The 16688-nt window shown below is 44.2% G+C and overlaps 7 protein-coding genes across 7 annotated transcripts; 5 read left to right on the top strand and 2 right to left on the bottom strand.

The window, feature by feature from the left end:
• Window positions 1-78: 78 nt before the first annotated feature.
• Window positions 79-2121, top strand: RRM3 (LALA0S04e06458g1_1; the record flags this gene model as incomplete). Its single annotated transcript, XM_022772850.1, has 1 exon — window positions 79-2121. The coding sequence occupies one exon, from the start codon at window positions 79-81 to the stop codon at window positions 2119-2121; it is 2043 nt and encodes a 680-aa protein (XP_022628273.1).
• Window positions 2122-2817: 696 nt separating this feature from the next.
• On the top strand, window positions 2818-4395 carry SLT2 (LALA0S04e06480g1_1; the record flags this gene model as incomplete). The annotated part of the gene is made up of 1 exon (XM_022772851.1): window positions 2818-4395. The coding sequence occupies one exon, from the start codon at window positions 2818-2820 to the stop codon at window positions 4393-4395; it is 1578 nt and encodes a 525-aa protein (XP_022628274.1).
• Window positions 4396-4874: 479 nt separating this feature from the next.
• Window positions 4875-7340, top strand: DAP2 (LALA0S04e06502g1_1; the record flags this gene model as incomplete). Its single annotated transcript, XM_022772852.1, has 1 exon — window positions 4875-7340. The coding sequence occupies one exon, from the start codon at window positions 4875-4877 to the stop codon at window positions 7338-7340; it is 2466 nt and encodes an 821-aa protein (XP_022628275.1).
• Window positions 7341-7802: 462 nt separating this feature from the next.
• Window positions 7803-10733, top strand: RPN1 (LALA0S04e06524g1_1; the record flags this gene model as incomplete). Its single annotated transcript, XM_022772853.1, has 1 exon — window positions 7803-10733. One exon carries the CDS (start codon window positions 7803-7805, stop codon window positions 10731-10733), a length of 2931 nt encoding a protein of 976 aa, XP_022628276.1.
• Window positions 10734-10994: 261 nt separating this feature from the next.
• Window positions 10995-11633, bottom strand: VMA16 (LALA0S04e06546g1_1; the record flags this gene model as incomplete). The annotated part of the gene is made up of 1 exon (XM_022772854.1): window positions 10995-11633. One exon carries the CDS (start codon window positions 11631-11633, stop codon window positions 10995-10997), a length of 639 nt encoding a protein of 212 aa, XP_022628277.1.
• A 1963-nt stretch (window positions 11634-13596) lies between these two features.
• Window positions 13597-14607, top strand: LALA0_S04e06568g (LALA0S04e06568g1_1; the record flags this gene model as incomplete). The annotated part of the gene is made up of 1 exon (XM_022772856.1): window positions 13597-14607. The coding sequence occupies one exon, from the start codon at window positions 13597-13599 to the stop codon at window positions 14605-14607; it is 1011 nt and encodes a 336-aa protein (XP_022628278.1).
• A 455-nt stretch (window positions 14608-15062) lies between these two features.
• THR1 (LALA0S04e06590g1_1) lies at window positions 15063-16166 on the bottom strand (the record flags this gene model as incomplete). Its single annotated transcript, XM_022772857.1, has 1 exon — window positions 15063-16166. One exon carries the CDS (start codon window positions 16164-16166, stop codon window positions 15063-15065), a length of 1104 nt encoding a protein of 367 aa, XP_022628279.1.
• Between the last annotated feature and the right edge of the window lie 522 nt (window positions 16167-16688).

Here is a 16688-nt window from a genome sequence, read left to right on the forward strand (position 1 = left end):
AAAAAAATTGGTCCGGAATTGGTCGATTAGAAGTTCAAAATTTACAGAGAGAAAACATCGAGAAAGATCGAGTCTTAGATGTTTTCGCAAAGAAAAAGCAAGAGTGATGGGAAAAGAAGCCTGGCAGGTGGGTCGGCAAAATCGTCCGCGCGTCAGAGTACAGTGACGAGTTTCTTTGGGAAAAAACCTGGTTCCGGAAGACCATTGGCAGGCAGCGCCGCCGGATTAGCCGCCCAGCCCAGTGGGCGGAAACCAAGGCCCAAACCACTCTTTGAGTCTCAAGGGTCCTTCGACGAAGATGACGATGCAGGAGAAGCAGCCTTGTCCCGTTTGATGCGCGAAACACCGTTACAGAATTTCAAAACGCATTTACAGAAATCGGCCAAGAGTGGTGAACAGGTCGTGTCGTCAGCGAAAACGGTGCAAAGAAGCATCAGTGGGGTTGGAATCGCAGGTCTTAGGTCCCCAGAAGCAAACCCGGCCGTCAAAAGGTCTGCAGTATCAGAATTTTCGTTCTCGATGCACAAAAAATTGAAACCTTCACGGGCACAGTCTGTACAACCAATTGTGAAGTCCAGAGGAACACCCGCGTTAGAACTGACACCAGAGCAACGTAACGTTATTGATCTTATCGTGCATCAGCGGAAAAACGTCTTTTACACTGGTTCTGCAGGAACAGGTAAATCTGTGGTGTTGCGTGAGCTGGTAACGCAATTGAGGGCTCGTTACGGTGAGGCTGGCGTTGCTATCACGGCGTCTACTGGACTCGCAGCTGTGAATATAGGCGGGATAACCGTCAATCGGTTTTCAGGTATAAACATAGGTATGGGCAGCGTTCAAAAATTGGCTGCACAGGTCAACCGCAACAAGACTAATAGTGAAAGGTGGAAAAGGACCAGTGTGCTGATCGTCGATGAAGTGTCGATGATTGATGGCAGATTTCTCGATAAGATGGACTACGAGGCCCGAGACGTGCGACGGAATCCGACTAAACCCTTTGGTGGGATCCAAGTGGTTCTTACCGGTGATTTTTTCCAACTGCCTCCGGTCGCAGATAGAGATCCGCGCTCGGAAAGACCCACTTTTTGTTTCGAAAGTAAAGTTTGGAAACAAGCAATCGATAACACGATCTGTTTAACGCAGGTGTTCCGACAAAAGGATCCGGAGCTTGTTGAACTATTGAATGGTATTAGATTCGGCGATGTGAGCCGCCAATTTGTCCAGCAGATCAAGACTTACGAGAGGGAAGTCGAGTATGCAGATGGTATAATGCCCACTGAACTATACCCGACGCGACGTGAGGTTGACATGGCGAACAAACGAATGCTGGATAGATTGGCAGGCGAAGTCAAAATCTTCCAAGCCCAAGATCAAACCACCAGCGATAATCCGACTCTACTCAAGATGTTAGACTCCCTGATGGTAGAAAAGAATCTCGCACTGAAAGAAGATGCACAGGTTATGATGGTCAAGAACGTGGATGAGACTTTGGTAAACGGTTCTGTTGGGAAACTTTTATTCTTCACCACGGAACCACTTTACCTTAAGATGCTGGAATTGTATCCCTCTACAAAGCTCACTGATCCTGATTTAGTTCTCGATATGAGACTACTGGGCAAGTGTATTGGACTCGCTCCAACTAACTATCCTGGTGGTGTTGAAACAGAGATTACAAGAATGCCGTATAACAGAGCGGAAAATCTGCGATTGTTGCTGAAAATTGCCGAGCGCGAAAGCAAAAATTATTCCTATCCTCTCGTGCGTTTCACCACTCCTTCCAGCGGGTTCAGATTCGAGCTCATATCACCTGCTGAATTTACCGTTGATGTTCCTGCTCAAAAGACAAGCGTGAGCCGGACGCAGCTGCCACTCATACTATGTTGGGCATTGTCCATTCACAAAGCTCAGGGCCAAACAATCGACAGGCTCAAGGTTGATCTCAAAAAAGTGTTCGAAGAAGGGCAAGTCTACGTGGCTCTGTCCAGGGCCGTATGCAAGGATCGACTACAAATTGTCAACTTCGATCCCAGGGCCATCAAAGCAAACTCTAAAGTCAAAAGTTTCTACAAGACTTTGGAAACGGTGTCGAGTTCACTTGCGCCGCATTTTGCGCCAACTTGAGTGAAGCACGTTCCAGCCATCACCCAGTCCTTCTGGTTAACAGCATAAGCCTCGCACTATCATTTTCTGACCGTCGCATTGTATCGCATCGTCCGCATTAAACCAGGGAACGAAAAAACCGGCCGGTGCTTGAAAAAAAAAAAAAAAAACCAAAAAAAAAANTGAAAAAAAAAAAAAAAAGCCAGAAAAACAATCGCATCATACAGCTCTCATCCTATTTTTAGGTTACATGTCAGCTGCTCCGGCTGAGGTTGCATCAAAGCCACTCATCACTTCGTCGTTCTACGGCCAAAGCTGTAGCGACGCAATTCCGCTATTAGAATTTAGAGGCTTCTCGAAAGTAGGTAAACGGCCGAAAAGGTACGACAAGGACAAGATCACTGCAAAAACGCCTATATTCTATGATTTCCATAATGTGGCAAGCCCGGTTTCCTGCATATTCGTGCTTTTGCCTAGACACGAAAAGTGCAAGAACTGCACCGACGTCTTGGAGTTGATTTTCTGATTCACACTTTACCGTACTGGAACAGATATTCGAAAATTTTTTAATTCCTCCAGACATGTTTAATTGAGAAAAAGGTTGTGAAAAGGGATATCTCAAGTTGATTAAAAAGCGTGTGCTCGTTCATTCAAGCTTGTCCTGGAGAATCGTGGGTTTCAAGATTGTTTGAATCAACTGTGAAGCAAGACGCCGCCATGACAGAAGCGTTGGAGAGACACACCTTCAAGGTGTTCAACCAGGATTTTACGGTTGATAAAAGATTTCAGCTGATAAAAGAGATCGGTCACGGCGCGTATGGAATAGTGTGTTCTGCTCGGTTCACCGAAGCAGCCGATGAAACTAACGTGGCTATCAAAAAGGTGACGAACATTTTCGCCAAGACACTCTTGTGTAAGCGTTCATTACGAGAGCTCAAACTACTTCGACACTTCAGAGGCCACAAAAATATAACATGTCTGTACGACATGGACATTGTTTTTTCACCGGATTCGACTTTCAATGGACTCTATCTTTACGAGGAATTGATGGAATGTGATGTTCACCAAATCATCAAGTCGGGTCAGCCTTTGACGGATGCGCATTATCAAAGCTTTATTTACCAGATACTGTGCGCTTTGAAATACATCCACTCGGCAGACGTTCTCCATAGGGATCTCAAACCTGGAAATTTACTGGTAAATGCCGACTGTCAACTCAAGGTTTGTGATTTTGGGCTTGCTCGCGGATACTCTGAAAATCCAGTTGAAAATAACCAATTTTTGACTGAATATGTCGCTACCAGATGGTACAGAGCGCCTGAAATCATGCTGAGCTACCAAGGCTACACTAAGGCTATCGATGTGTGGTCTTGTGGTTGTATTCTAGCGGAGTTGTTAGGCGGTAAACCCATTTTCAAAGGAAAGGACTATGTGGACCAACTGAACAGAATTTTACAGGTACTGGGAACTCCTCCAGAAGAAACACTGGAACGCATAGGGTCAAAAAATGTGCAAGACTACATCCATCAACTGGGCTTTATTCCAAAGGTTCCATTCTCAGTCTTGTATCCGCAAGCAAATGCTCAAGCGCTGGATTTACTTGAGAAGATGCTTGCGCTCGATCCACAAAAAAGAATCACAGTTGAAGAAGCTCTAGAACATCCCTACTTGAGTATATGGCATGATCCTAGTGACGAACCTGTTTGCAGCGACAAATTCGATTTTGGTTTTGAAGCTGTCAACGAAATGGACGAGCTAAGAGAAATGATTCTCGAGGAGGTGCAAGACTTCCGGCAGTTCGTGAGACAGCCATTGATAGAAGAAGAGCAAGCACAGCAGCAGCAGAGGACCTTGCAACAAGCAGAGCAACAAGAGCAAGATCATTTACAGCACCAACATCGGCGTCGTCACCATAGACAACAAGATCAGCGCCAATACCACGAGAACGACCAACAAGAACTTGCCAACCAGAAGCAAGCTCAGGAAGTGCCACCTTGTGACTATGTGCCAGAAACGCAGGCTCCGCTGGGTACATATGAAGACGGGGGCTACAAGCAGCATACAGTTTTCTCGCAACAGCCAGTGGCCATATCTCCGGACCTTCACGACCAATTTATAGGCATTCATTCTGGTAACCTACCAGACCACAACATGGATTTTCCGCCTCGCCCACACGAAAATCTGCTTGCATCACCACTGGCCGGTAATACAGATCAGCTAGATCCTTCTGGGTTGGACGACTTTTTGGACCTCGAAAAAGAACTTGAGTTTGGGCTCGATCGCAAATATTCTTAGCTAGCTGGTAGAATTTCGCAGCACTCTACAAGCTCTGCTACATTCCCATTTGCATTTATTCAAGACTAGTTGACAAGACAAGACATTCGTTAGCGTGTATGCCACCAAAGCATAGCTGTTTTTTGGCGGTGAGGCCAATTCGAAGAAGAGTAAAGATTGATATGCTCGTTCTGCCAAAGATAATCTTACACCACAAGGAAAGAACACAGTGCTATTCTAAAATGCTGGCAATCATCTCGACAGTCGGTTTTGTTAAAAAGATGGGCATTTTTACTTAGTATGGTTTTTAATGTTTATAATTCAATAACGACAATCAACAACTTAACCCTGTGTTTTATAGATGACTCTGACTAAAAACATATAAGCAGCCAAATATCAGTTACTCATTATATCAAAACGGCTAGATAGACCACTTCTCCCTCGTTCCGCAATAGTAGGGATTATTTAGACACCACAAGGTAGCGTTTAGTCGAGTTCCAATGCAGTTTGAGGATGAGGACTTGGAACCGCTCAGATGTGACGTTGGCAGGTGGGAAAGAAAACAAAAGAGAGACGTCATTTCCGTTAGACTGGCGTTATTGGCCCTGCTGGTCTGGGGCGCTTGTCTTCTTTTAAAATTGACAGATTCCGGGGGCTCTGGCACCTCTCCTTCTTTCTTGTCTTTCAGATGGCCTTGGCCATTTTATTCAGGGGAACCCAGCTTGAACAAGATATCTTTTGAGAACGTTCGCAATTCAACGTTCGTTCCTCAGTTGCATTCTATTCAGTGGATCGAATCTCTCAACTCCAAAGGAGATGACAATGGGCTGTTTTTAAAGGAAGAAAAAGGCAGTTATGTTGTGAAATCAGTATTTGACCAAAGCTACTCAAAAGTTCTTCTAGACTTCATGAACTTTCAGCACAACGGTCACAATTATAGTGTCGAGTATGTGAAAGCATCTCCAGACCTGTCGCAAGTTCTAGTGCGTTCCAACACGACCAAGAGCTGGAGGCATTCGACTTTCGGGTCTTACTTCCTTCTGAATAAAAGCAATGGTGCTTTGAATCTTTTAGGCCACGACCTAGCCATTGTTCGGTGGTCCCCAAACTCGAAGGATTTGGCCTATGTCCACAACAACGACATTTATCTGTATTCCGCGGAAACACATACAGTGAGTGAACGTGTCACTAGCGATGGGAGTGCACAGGTTTTCAATGGCAAACCTGACTGGGTTTACGAAGAGGAAGTCTTTGAAGGTGACTCTGCGTTGTGGTGGTCTCCTAAAGGTGAATATTTGGCTTACCTTAGAATCAACGAGACCCTGGTGCATGAATTTCCAATTCCTTATTTCGCTCAGGATGAGGCTGATATCTATCCCGAGGTTCGCAAAATCAAATACCCTAAAAGCGGGAGTTCAAATCCACATGCAACGCTGAAGGTTTACGATCTCGAGAATAAAAGAGTGTCTGCGGTCGAACATGGAAATGCATCGACCTTAGTGACAGAGGTACTGTGGGTCGGGGACTCTAAGATTCTGGCCAAGACGAGTGATCGTTCTTCCGACATCCTTTCCGTACTTCTAGTTGATGCCGCTGAGAAAGCGGCTCTACAGGTACCAAGGGAAGAACCCTCGGAAGGGGGATGGTGGGAAATCACACACAAAACACTGTATGTCCCTCAAGATTCTTCGAAGGAAAGGGATCACGACGGATACGTAGACCTCGTACCATTTAATGGCTTCAATCACTTGGCGTACTTCTCTCCAGCGAATTCTACAGATCCTGTAATGTTAACTGGCGGGGATTGGGAGGTGGTAGACGGTCCAGCTGGAATTGACCTCGAAAGCAACGAAGTATACTTTGTTGCCACCAAAAAATCGTCAACGGAGAGACACATATACAGTGTCAACTTGAATGCACCGCTAATTGTCAAAGAAATATCCGACACCACCCGCGAAGGCTACTTTTCGGTGTCTTTATCAGCCGGCTCCAAGTTTGCCCTCATGACCTATTTGGGTCCAGAGGTTCCATATCAGAAGGTGGTACGGTTCGAATCAAACTCAAGTGACAATTCGAAGACTAGCGCCATAGTTGAAAAGACGTTATTCTATCTCGAAGAGAATGAAATATTGAAGTCAAGACTCGGAAACTATACCATACCTGAAAAAACCTTCAAAGAACTATATTTAGGAAAAGACAAAGAGGAAAATGACATCATAGCCAACTCTTTTGAGATCTTGCCACCCAATTTTAACCCGAAATTGAGAAATCATTATCCGGTCTTTTTTTATGCTTACGGTGGCCCCAACTCCCAGCAAGTTGCGAAAACTTTTTCCATTGGGTTCAACCAGGTTGTCTCATCACAACTAGATGCAATTGTTGTAGTTGTTGATGGTCGTGGGACAGGTTTTAAAGGCAGAAAATTTCGGGCCCTTGTCAGGGACAATTTGGGTGACGTTGAAGCACAAGACCAGATAAGCGCCGCAAAAGTCTACGCAGCCAAGTCCTTTGTCGATGCAGATAAAATTTCACTTTTCGGGTGGTCATACGGTGGATATTTGACGCTCAAAACACTTGAAAGAGACGCGGGTCGGACCTTCAAGTACGGAATGTCAGTGGCGCCTGTGACCGATTGGCGATTGTACGACTCTGTTTACACCGAGCGGTACATGCACACTCCTCAAGAAAACAGAAAGGGATATGAAAAATCAAAGGTTCATAATGCCACTGCCTTGGGACAAGCTACAAGATTTTTACTGATGCACGGATCCGGGGACGATAATGTGCATTTTCAAAACTCTCTGAGGTTCTTAGACATTTTGGATCTGGCAGGAGTCGAGAATTACGACATGCACGTTTTTCCAGATTCTGACCATAGCATCCGTTACCACAATGCGAACAATATAGTCTTTGACAAGCTTCTAAACTGGGCGTCTCAGGCGTATGACGGCAGGTTTCTAAATTGATAAAAAGGTGTCGAATATGGCAAACATACACAAAATCTAAGCACAAACAGCTAGGTTTTACACGAAAGAACGTGTCTCATTGATCTTTCAGTGAGTATCCGAAAGTTCATCTGCAGTATTCAAGAGAATCGAAAACGAAATTCATAGAAACAAAGATGGTAGAATGATGAGTCAAAAACTTGACAAGTTCACTCGAAATATAAAACCGAGAGAAATGGGCAAGGCCTTGGTGCTCAAGGTCTATTCCTATAGGTGTTCCTTTAGAGGACTGTTTAGACTTCTACCAACTGTTGAAGACTATGTGTCACATACGTTAATAATGATATAAAACAACCTTTAAAGTTCTCGGTGGCGAACTCACTACTAAACTTCCTCCAGATCACACCAACAAGTGTAGCATTGCAGGCCTAACAAGCGATTCTTGTGAGTTTCAGGGCTGCAATTAAACTGTGATTATCGACAATGGTGGAAGAGAACTCGAAAGCGCCGGAAAAGTCCGTTCAAGATTCTACTAAATCTCAAATACCGACCAAAGATGGTGGGGCCGCTAACAAGAACAGTGCGGTTAAGGAAGCAGAAGAAGAACTTTCAGAAGAGGATCTTAAACTGAAGAACAATTTGGAAACTCTGGTGGAGAGGTTACTGGAGGACGATACAACGCTTTATGAGCCTTCCCTTGCTCAGTTAAAGGAACTGGTGCGCGATTCTACTAGTTCAATGACAGCTGTTCCCAAGCCGTTGAAATTTTTACGTCCATTCTATCCACAGATGTGTGAGGTCTTCGACAAATGGAATGATGCGAAGCTCAAATCGATCATGGCGGACACGCTTTCGGTTTTGGCGATGACTTACTCTGATGAGGCCAAGCGGGATTCGTTGCGCTTCAGGCTTCTTTCTGAGGAGAAAGATGTCGCCAGCTGGGGTCACGAATATGTGCGCCATTTGGCTCTAGAGATTGGAGACGTGTACAACGAACAAGTCGAAAAAGAAGCTGGGGATTCGTCAGAACCTTCTCCTGAACCAGCAGCCACGGGTTCTAAGGGACCCCTCAATGTGTCAAAGGAAGCTCTTGTTCATCTGTCCCTTGAGATTGTGCCATATTTTTTGAAGCACAATGGCGAAGCTGACGCTGTCGATTTGCTTCTGGAAATTGAATCTATTGATAAGCTTCCTCAATTCATTGACGAAAACACATTTCACCGCGTTTGTCAGTATATGATCGCGTGTGTTCCTCTATTACCACCTCCAGATGATGTCTTCTTTCTACAGACGGCTTATTCCATATACTTGAGTGAGCTGCAGCTGACAGAGGCACTCGCTTTGGCCATCAGATTAGATGACGAATCTTTAATAAGGGCTGTATTTGATGCTACGTCCGACCAGGTTGTTCACAAGCAGCTTGCGTACATTCTTTCGGCTCAAAAGTCATCTTTTGAATACGAAGGCGTTCAGGACGTAATTGGCAACACTAAGCTATCAGAACACTTTCTGTATTTGGCTAAGGAACTTAACCTCACAGTACCAAAAGTTCCTGAAGACATATACAAGAGTCACTTGGATAGCTCATCAAAGGGAGTATTTGCAGGGACTGGTCTAGATTCTGCACAGCAAAACCTTGCTGCATCCTTCGTTAATGGCTTCCTGAATTTGGGTTATTCTAGCGATAAGCTAATTGTTGGTGATGACAACTGGGTTTACAAAACTAAAGGTGACGGAATGACGTCCACTGTCGCCAGTATCGGATCCATTTATCAGTGGAACTTGGATGGTTTGCAACAGTTAGACAAGTATCTCTATGTTGACGAACCTGAAGTGAAGGCTGGAGCTTTATTGGGTATTGGTATATCCGCTTCTGGCGTGCATGACGGTGAAGTTGAACCCGCAATGCTGTTGCTACAAGACTACGTGACGAATCCTGACCAAAAGTTAAGTTCTGCGGCTATTCTAGGTCTTGGAATTGCTTTTGCTGGAAGCAGAAATGATGAGCTATTAGGTCTTCTACTTCCAATAGCTGCTGACACGAACTTACCAATTGAAACGTCCGCCATGGCTTCCCTTGCTTTGGCTCATGCCTTCATAGGTACTTGTAACGGAGATGTTACGACTGCAGTCGTTGACAATTTGCTTGAACGCACTGCCTCAGAGCTTAAGACTGAATGGACTAGATTTTTGACGCTGGCTTTAGGGATTTTATATCTAGGTCAAGGTGACCAAGTTGAAGATGTTATCGAAACCATCTCTGCTATAGATCACCCCATCACATCTGCCATCGAGGTTTTGATAAATGTCTGTGCCTTCACAGGTACCGGTGATGTCTTGCTCATCCAAGATCTTTTACATCGTTTGACTCCGAAAGAAAAGAAGGAGGAGGAAGAGGAAGATGATGATGAAGAGGAAGTCGCTGAGTTGGAAGACGCAGTCGAGCAAGAAATTGCTGATTCGTTGAATTCCTTAAAAAAAGGAGAAGCCGATAATGACGGCGACGAAAAGATGGACGTCGGTGAAGAGTCTCAAAAGGACGGTGACAAGGCACCAGAAGGCGAAGAAGCCAAGAGCAAGGAAGAAGAAAAAAAGACTCAGGAAGAAGAAGAAAAAGAATATGCTCTCATCGATGAGCTCACCTACGCCGTCCTAGGTATTGCCATGATCTCTATGGGTGAAGAGATAGGTAAAGAGATGTCTCTGCGCCATTTCAGTCATTTAATGCATTACGGTAACGATCAAATCAGAAAAACCGTTCCTCTAGCCATAGGTTTGCTTTCGGTTTCAGATCCCCAAGTGAAAATCTTTGACACTCTCTCGAGGTCGTCTCACGATCCTGACCTAGACGTTTCAATGAACTCTATCTTTGCAATGGGCCTCACAGGTGCAGGTACAAACAACGCCAGATTGGCACAGCTGCTAAGACAACTAGCTGGTTACTATTCCCGCGAACAAAACGCTTTGTTTATAACCAGATTGTCACAAGGTTTGGTACATATGGGGAAGGGAACAATGACTTTCGATATCCTCAACGATGCTCAAGTCTTGAACAAGGTCACCTTAGCGTCCTTACTCACAGTTTTGGTCGGATTAGTAACACCTTCCTTCATGTTAGAACATCACTACCTGTTCTACTACCTCAACAGTGGTGTTAGGCCGAAGTACATTTTGACCGTGAACGAAGAAGGTGAACCTATCAAGGTAAACGTGAGAGTAGGCCAGGCTGTGGACACGGTCGGACAAGCAGGTAAACCTAAGACTATCACAGGTTGGATAACTCATTCTACACCAGTACTGCTGGGACACGGTGAAAGGGCAGAACTTGAGACTAATGAGTATATTACTTATGCCAGTCGCCTTGAAGGTGTTGTCATTCTAAAAAAGAACCCAGACTACCGTGAAGAAGAATAAGACGAGATCATGGTGAACACGCTAGATTTGTTTATGTATATAAAAAGACGAAACAATTTAGCTGTCCTGTTTAGTAATGATAAATTTTTGAAAAGATGCGGACCTGTGAATAGCTTCAAGATCTTTTTACACCCAATGAGGGACTTTGCGTGGGCAGCATCGAACAGTGGATTATTTTATCGTAAGTGAAATTTGTCGAAGGTCACAACAGTTCTTGCCTGGAAATCAGCTTCAGAAATGATGTGCTTCGTTAGTGTGTGATCAGCTGAATTCAACGGCCTTTCCTGCCATCAAAAGTCCAACGATTAGGCCCAGTAGACCCAACACAGAGCCAAAAATTTCGATAACGAGAATTTTGACGAACAATCCAGAGTCGGCCGCATCGGAAACAGCGGCAGTGGCACCCGTAATTCCGACTGCAACACCACAAATTAGGTTGGACACTCCAACGGTGAGACCGGCCCAAAATAGTGAATATCCAGTGTACAGGTTCGATTTTGAGAACATAGTTTCACGAGTGGCAGTAGTCAACTTGGCTGAGAACACAATAGCCATGATCAGCCCGTAAATGGCCACCACTTCACAGAAAATAATGGAAATCAAATTTTTGGTCGTAATACGAGGTGCACGCACACCAGCTCCGATGATCGAAGATCCGGTAACAAATATACCCCAAGCAGCCCCCACCACACTGAGCCCAATACACATCGCAATCCCCAAGTTTGCCCACATGTAGGGCGATGTTCTTGTCAGAAACTTACCGAAATTAATGTCTTCACCATGTCCGGTGAATAATTTGTATCCAGCGTACCATAGCGCTACTGCTATAACGATGTAACGCACAACTTGCGAGTAAGAAAGCCCTGACGCTCCCATTGATGACTCGGATTTCGTGGCCATAAGGAAAGGAAAGACGGCAACGATTGCGCTAGTAAATGTAGAGAGTTTTGGGTGGTAAGTGTTCGGATTAGGGTTAAGAAGAGATGGTTTAATTGATATCTATAAATTTGTATGACCGTATAAAAATTGAGTCGTCGATAGCGAGTAGAGAGACGAGGAGAGGAACGAGTAGAGGTACGAGTAGATGAATTATATGGAAAAGCGACACGAAGTAAGAAAGCCAATGTCGAGCGAGTTGGTAATGGTTTAGTTGCAGACGGATATTGGTGAATTTTGGTGAGGGTATTCTATGTGGAAAGTTTCACTAGTTACGATAGGATTTTTTTGGAAATTTATGTTCATAAAAATCTGTTGACGAAGTTTAACGGCTCAAGTGTATTGTTTATTTAGAGATGATGTATTCTTGATTCGAAAATTAAAAATGCCTGATTATAGATATAACATTCCCTTTTCAAAAGTGGGAAAGCCAAGTTGAGGCGAATTCATCTTGGTAGAATTTGGTAGCCTCCACTGGCGCAGGTCACGTGCCACCTGACTTTTCTCGCTAAACCGTCTCCTAAGCTTTACATCTCTACTTTGAGACACCGTACTCTTCACAATTAGTTGAGTTCTTGTGATTCAAGAGCTTGGTGATAGGGACGCATGCTATTTGTCTCTTATGTATTCGCTAAGACGTTAAGGATCGTGTTAACGCATGTGCAGAGAACACGCAGAGTCTTGAGTTTTGATCAGCAAGATTGAAGTACAGAACAAGATCCCAGAATATTCTTCAAAACTTTTAGAAGATTAATTCGATTCTTCACAGAAACTCGTTATTAGAATGTTTCTGGAGCGTTTCCCGCGACCAATGTCTCACACTTTTTGATGATATTCTCCATTGTAAAAACAGCTATTTCATTGAGACTTGGATGTCTCTTGCGATATAGTATTCAAAACACTCAAGACTACCATGTATGCTGAGAAGACCAAAATGCTTATATGATCAAGCCAAAAGTTTTCAACCAGCTGATGGAAATTTCTCATAAGTGTTCGCACACCTACAGACCAACAAACTAGCCTCTGACCATTTCAGAGTGGGGTAGGTAATGCTTAGAGCCCCATAGCGGCTCTTGTGATTCGGCGAGGAGCTAGGTTTCCAACGGTGTCGCTGTCATTCAATCACGTGATCGAGACGAATCACCAACATTTGTAATGTGACGCTAGACATCCAGGAGGTCCAAACACTCCGGAGAGATCCATTCCATCGTTTTTTGAACTACTGAGACACAACTACCACCGTCACGAGAACTTAGGAAGCGCTTAAAACGTGCGAAACACCGACTGCTACGAAAGCACGTAGACCAAGTAGTACACATATTGTGTAAATCAGAAGAGCGTTGCAAAGATCCAGCTGCCTCTCTTCCTGTGTATAATTAAAAGCATAACCTTGAAGGGCCATTCCTCCTTCTCCAAGTGTGTCTTGTTCAGATCACGTGACCAAGAAAACCTATACTGTTTCTTTGTCACATTTCCCGCGAACTTCATTCATCTCTTTACAGCTCTCTTACAACCTAGATCTCTCTACAATGTTGCTCTCAAGTTATCTTTCAATGCCTCGCTCTAGCTAAGAAGACAGCAACTGGTACACTACTCACTCTCAACGATTGTGTCGTAATTTCGATATTTACCATCGGCTAGATACTTCCAATTTTTCCGTCTTAGATCCTCAACTATATTAACGTCAATTGCCAAGTGAACATCCAAAGTCCACCTTACGAGCGAATCTCAAAAAGTATATAAGGAACTGGTCCAATGGTCGAGAAATAAGATCTGGTTACTCAATTAACTCTACTTTATCAGTATAGTTCAAACCCGTCACTAAAACTGTCTCTTTACAGCTCTTACCGACTTCTGTAAGACTAATTGACAGCGAAATTAAAGGAAGCGACACATTTCAACACTTCGAAAAAAAAAAATATCCACGATGCTCACTCCTCAAGAACTGAGACAAGCTCACTTCAAGGCAGTGGCCGGTTATGGATTGATGGGTCTCACATGGACACCAGAACCTGCCCCTAAGGAAGTTGCCTTTGCTGCCATTGACAAGGCGATTGAATTGAGTGCTAAACCAGTTCTTCTCAATGTAGGTGAACTTTATGGACCAGATTGGGCCAATTTACGACTAGCCCGCGAATATTTTGCTAATCGTCCAGGATATCGTGAAAAGGTGATTGTCAGTTGTAAAGGGTGCGTAGATCTCAAAACCTTGACTCCAAAGGGAGACCGCGCCAGTGTCATTGCCTCAGTCGAAAACTCCGTCCGTGAGTTTGGTGGACCAATCGATATCTTCGAACCAGCTCGTATTGACACCAAATTAGCGGGCTCCAATCCTTACGCAGCCGAGACGTTCGACACTTTGGTCGAGTTTATTCATAAGGGCGTCATTGGAGCCATTTCTTTGAGTGAGGTCAATGCCGAGCAGATCCGTGCTTTAGATGATAAATATCACGATTACATCGCATGTGTCGAAGTTGAGCTTTCGCTTTTTTCACCTCATATTCTCTCTGATGGTGTCGCCGACATTTGCAATGAAAGAGGCTTGCCCATTCTGTGCTACTCTCCATTGTGTCGTGGTTTCCTGACAGGAGCGATCAAATCCGCCAATGACATGAAAGACGGCGACTTCCGTAAGGCGTTGAAGAAATTCAGTGGTGATGCTTTCGAGCACAACATGCAACTACCCAGATTCTTGCAAAAGGAAATCGTCGATAAAAGAAACGACGGCACCACCCTTTCCCAAATTGCTTTGGCATGGATTGTGTCTTTGAACGCCAAATACCCAAATACTCGATTCATCCCACTTCCTGGTGGATCCTCCACCCGTCGTGTTGAGGAAAACCTTTCCTTCAAGCAGCTCACAGAGCAGGAGCTGGCCAAGATCGACAAGTTCCTCGAGAACTTTGAGGTTGTCGGTGACAGGTACGAAACAATATAAGGGGAACATGTTCCTCGAACTAGCTGATACATCCTAAATATATTCACCATTAACAAGATATGCCGATACATATACTACAACACTTATTTTACATTAGATATGACAGTAAAAGCACAAGGCTATGGAAATAAGAAATTTTAGACAAATCATTTGTCCCCACACCTGTGAACGCGTAGATTCATGTACCTCTATGTTACGAAACAGATATATGGAGCTTCAAGTTAGATGATATCGCTCAAGTGAGACTGATGGACCTTTTTCAACAGTTCAAAGCTTCAATTGATTAAGTCGCTGTTTCAAGCGTCAAGAAAATTTCAAGTGTGCTGGTATAGCTGTAAGTTGCAAATTATGGTGCTCAATACTCACCTTCATTACTTGCATTTTTGAAACAATTATATCTATCAAGTTCTAAACAAGTCTACAGCATGTGTGCTGCGAATCGCCAATTGTTTATTTTAGTTTTTCTCTTCATGCTCTTTGCTAGATTTTTGAGTAGAAACCGTTGCACCATCGTATGCAAGATCGAGTAGCTTCCAGCTGCAGCCGATCTCTTTCTTGGCAAATCTGTTGATGATTTCCAAGGCAATGTCTTCGAAATTGTCTACGGCTAGAGCCAAGATGGTGGGCCCAGCACCAGAAAGACATATACCCAAAAGACCGGGGTACGTGGATGGGGTTACACTAGACAAGATCTCCGTGAGGCCTGGAATCAAGGTCTTTCTGTAGGGTTGGTGGACACGGTCCTGCATTGCTGGGTAAATCAAATCGGAGTTTGGAGGAGACTGAGTCAAAGCGGTGGTTAACACGGCTAGTCTTTGCAAATTGAAAACCAAATCCTTTGCCGTGTAAGCTTGAGGCAACACACCTCTGGAATCGGCCGTAGAGACTTCAAAGTTTGGAATGATGGCAATGCACTTAATGACCCTGTTCCAGTTGTAGCGCACATGACGACCGATGTCAGTTGGCGGACTGGGAGGTACCAGACCGGTGTCCTCACCACCGCTGGGCTCGCACAAGACTTCACTCAAGGGGATTTCACGTCTCTCCATTTCGGCAGGCGTCAAATCTCTCAAAAACGATCCCACAAAACCACCCATCATGGCAGCTGTGATGTTGTCTGGATGACGTTCAATCATCAAACAGTAGTCCAGCATACGCTGTTTGGAGAAGCCTAGTTGACCCACTTCATTGCCAAGCATGACACCAGCCACAACAGCAGCTCCAGAGGATCCCAGCCCGCGTCCCAGTGGGATTGGGTTATGTATATGGACTTTTGTTCCTGATGGGAAAGATCTGTTCCCATTGCATCTCAACACGTATAGAGCAGTTCTAGTGATCAGATTTTCGTCCGATTTCAACGGAACACTTCCAAAGCCCTCACTATCCTCAGTGTAAGTGATTTTGCAGTTGTTTGGATCTGAATTGGTATCTTGGGCGTTTTTGGTGTTGATCTCAACGTCAAGCGTCAAGTACAACGCTAAACCGATACCAAGCACATCGTAACCAGGACCGATATTAGCGGAAGACGCTGGGACACTTATGTTAAAGCTGCGAGGCATGTTGCAAGACTTTAAGACGGGTTATTCAGCTAGATTTCGTCTCTTTACAAGAGATTCTCTTGAGTTGAACACATTGTTGAGTCATGTATAAGTACTTGAATGGACGATTTTAGTCAATTTACACATCGTGTAAGATGATAATAATCAAAGCTCAAAGAGTCATTTCAAGCTTCAATTTGACGACAGCGACGACTCAGTTTGTGAAGGTATTTTGAATCATTCGATGTGGTGAGATTTCTGAATTTTTATCAGGAGAATTTGAATAGTTGGTGTTATCGGGGTCGAAAATTGAGCGCTGAAGATTGTCTTGAGCCAGCTTTAAATTTGAGTTAGTTGGTTATACATTTTTGGTAAAGAGTCCTTTTCAAGCTAAGGCGAGATTCTCATTATTTCGGGAGTCGATTGTAAAGACAATTGGATTTGTTTGATTACTGTGCAAATCGTCTATTATTGTTTATGGCTAACTCAGTATATGTGTGAGAAATCCATCGCAGAAGAATGGGGAATACAGGCCATGTTGCA

Source organism: Lachancea lanzarotensis, scaffold LALA0S04 (assembly GCF_000938715.1).
Source record: "Lachancea lanzarotensis genome assembly LALA0, scaffold LALA0S04, whole genome shotgun sequence".
NCBI lineage: Eukaryota > Fungi > Ascomycota > Saccharomycetes > Saccharomycetales > Saccharomycetaceae > Lachancea > Lachancea lanzarotensis.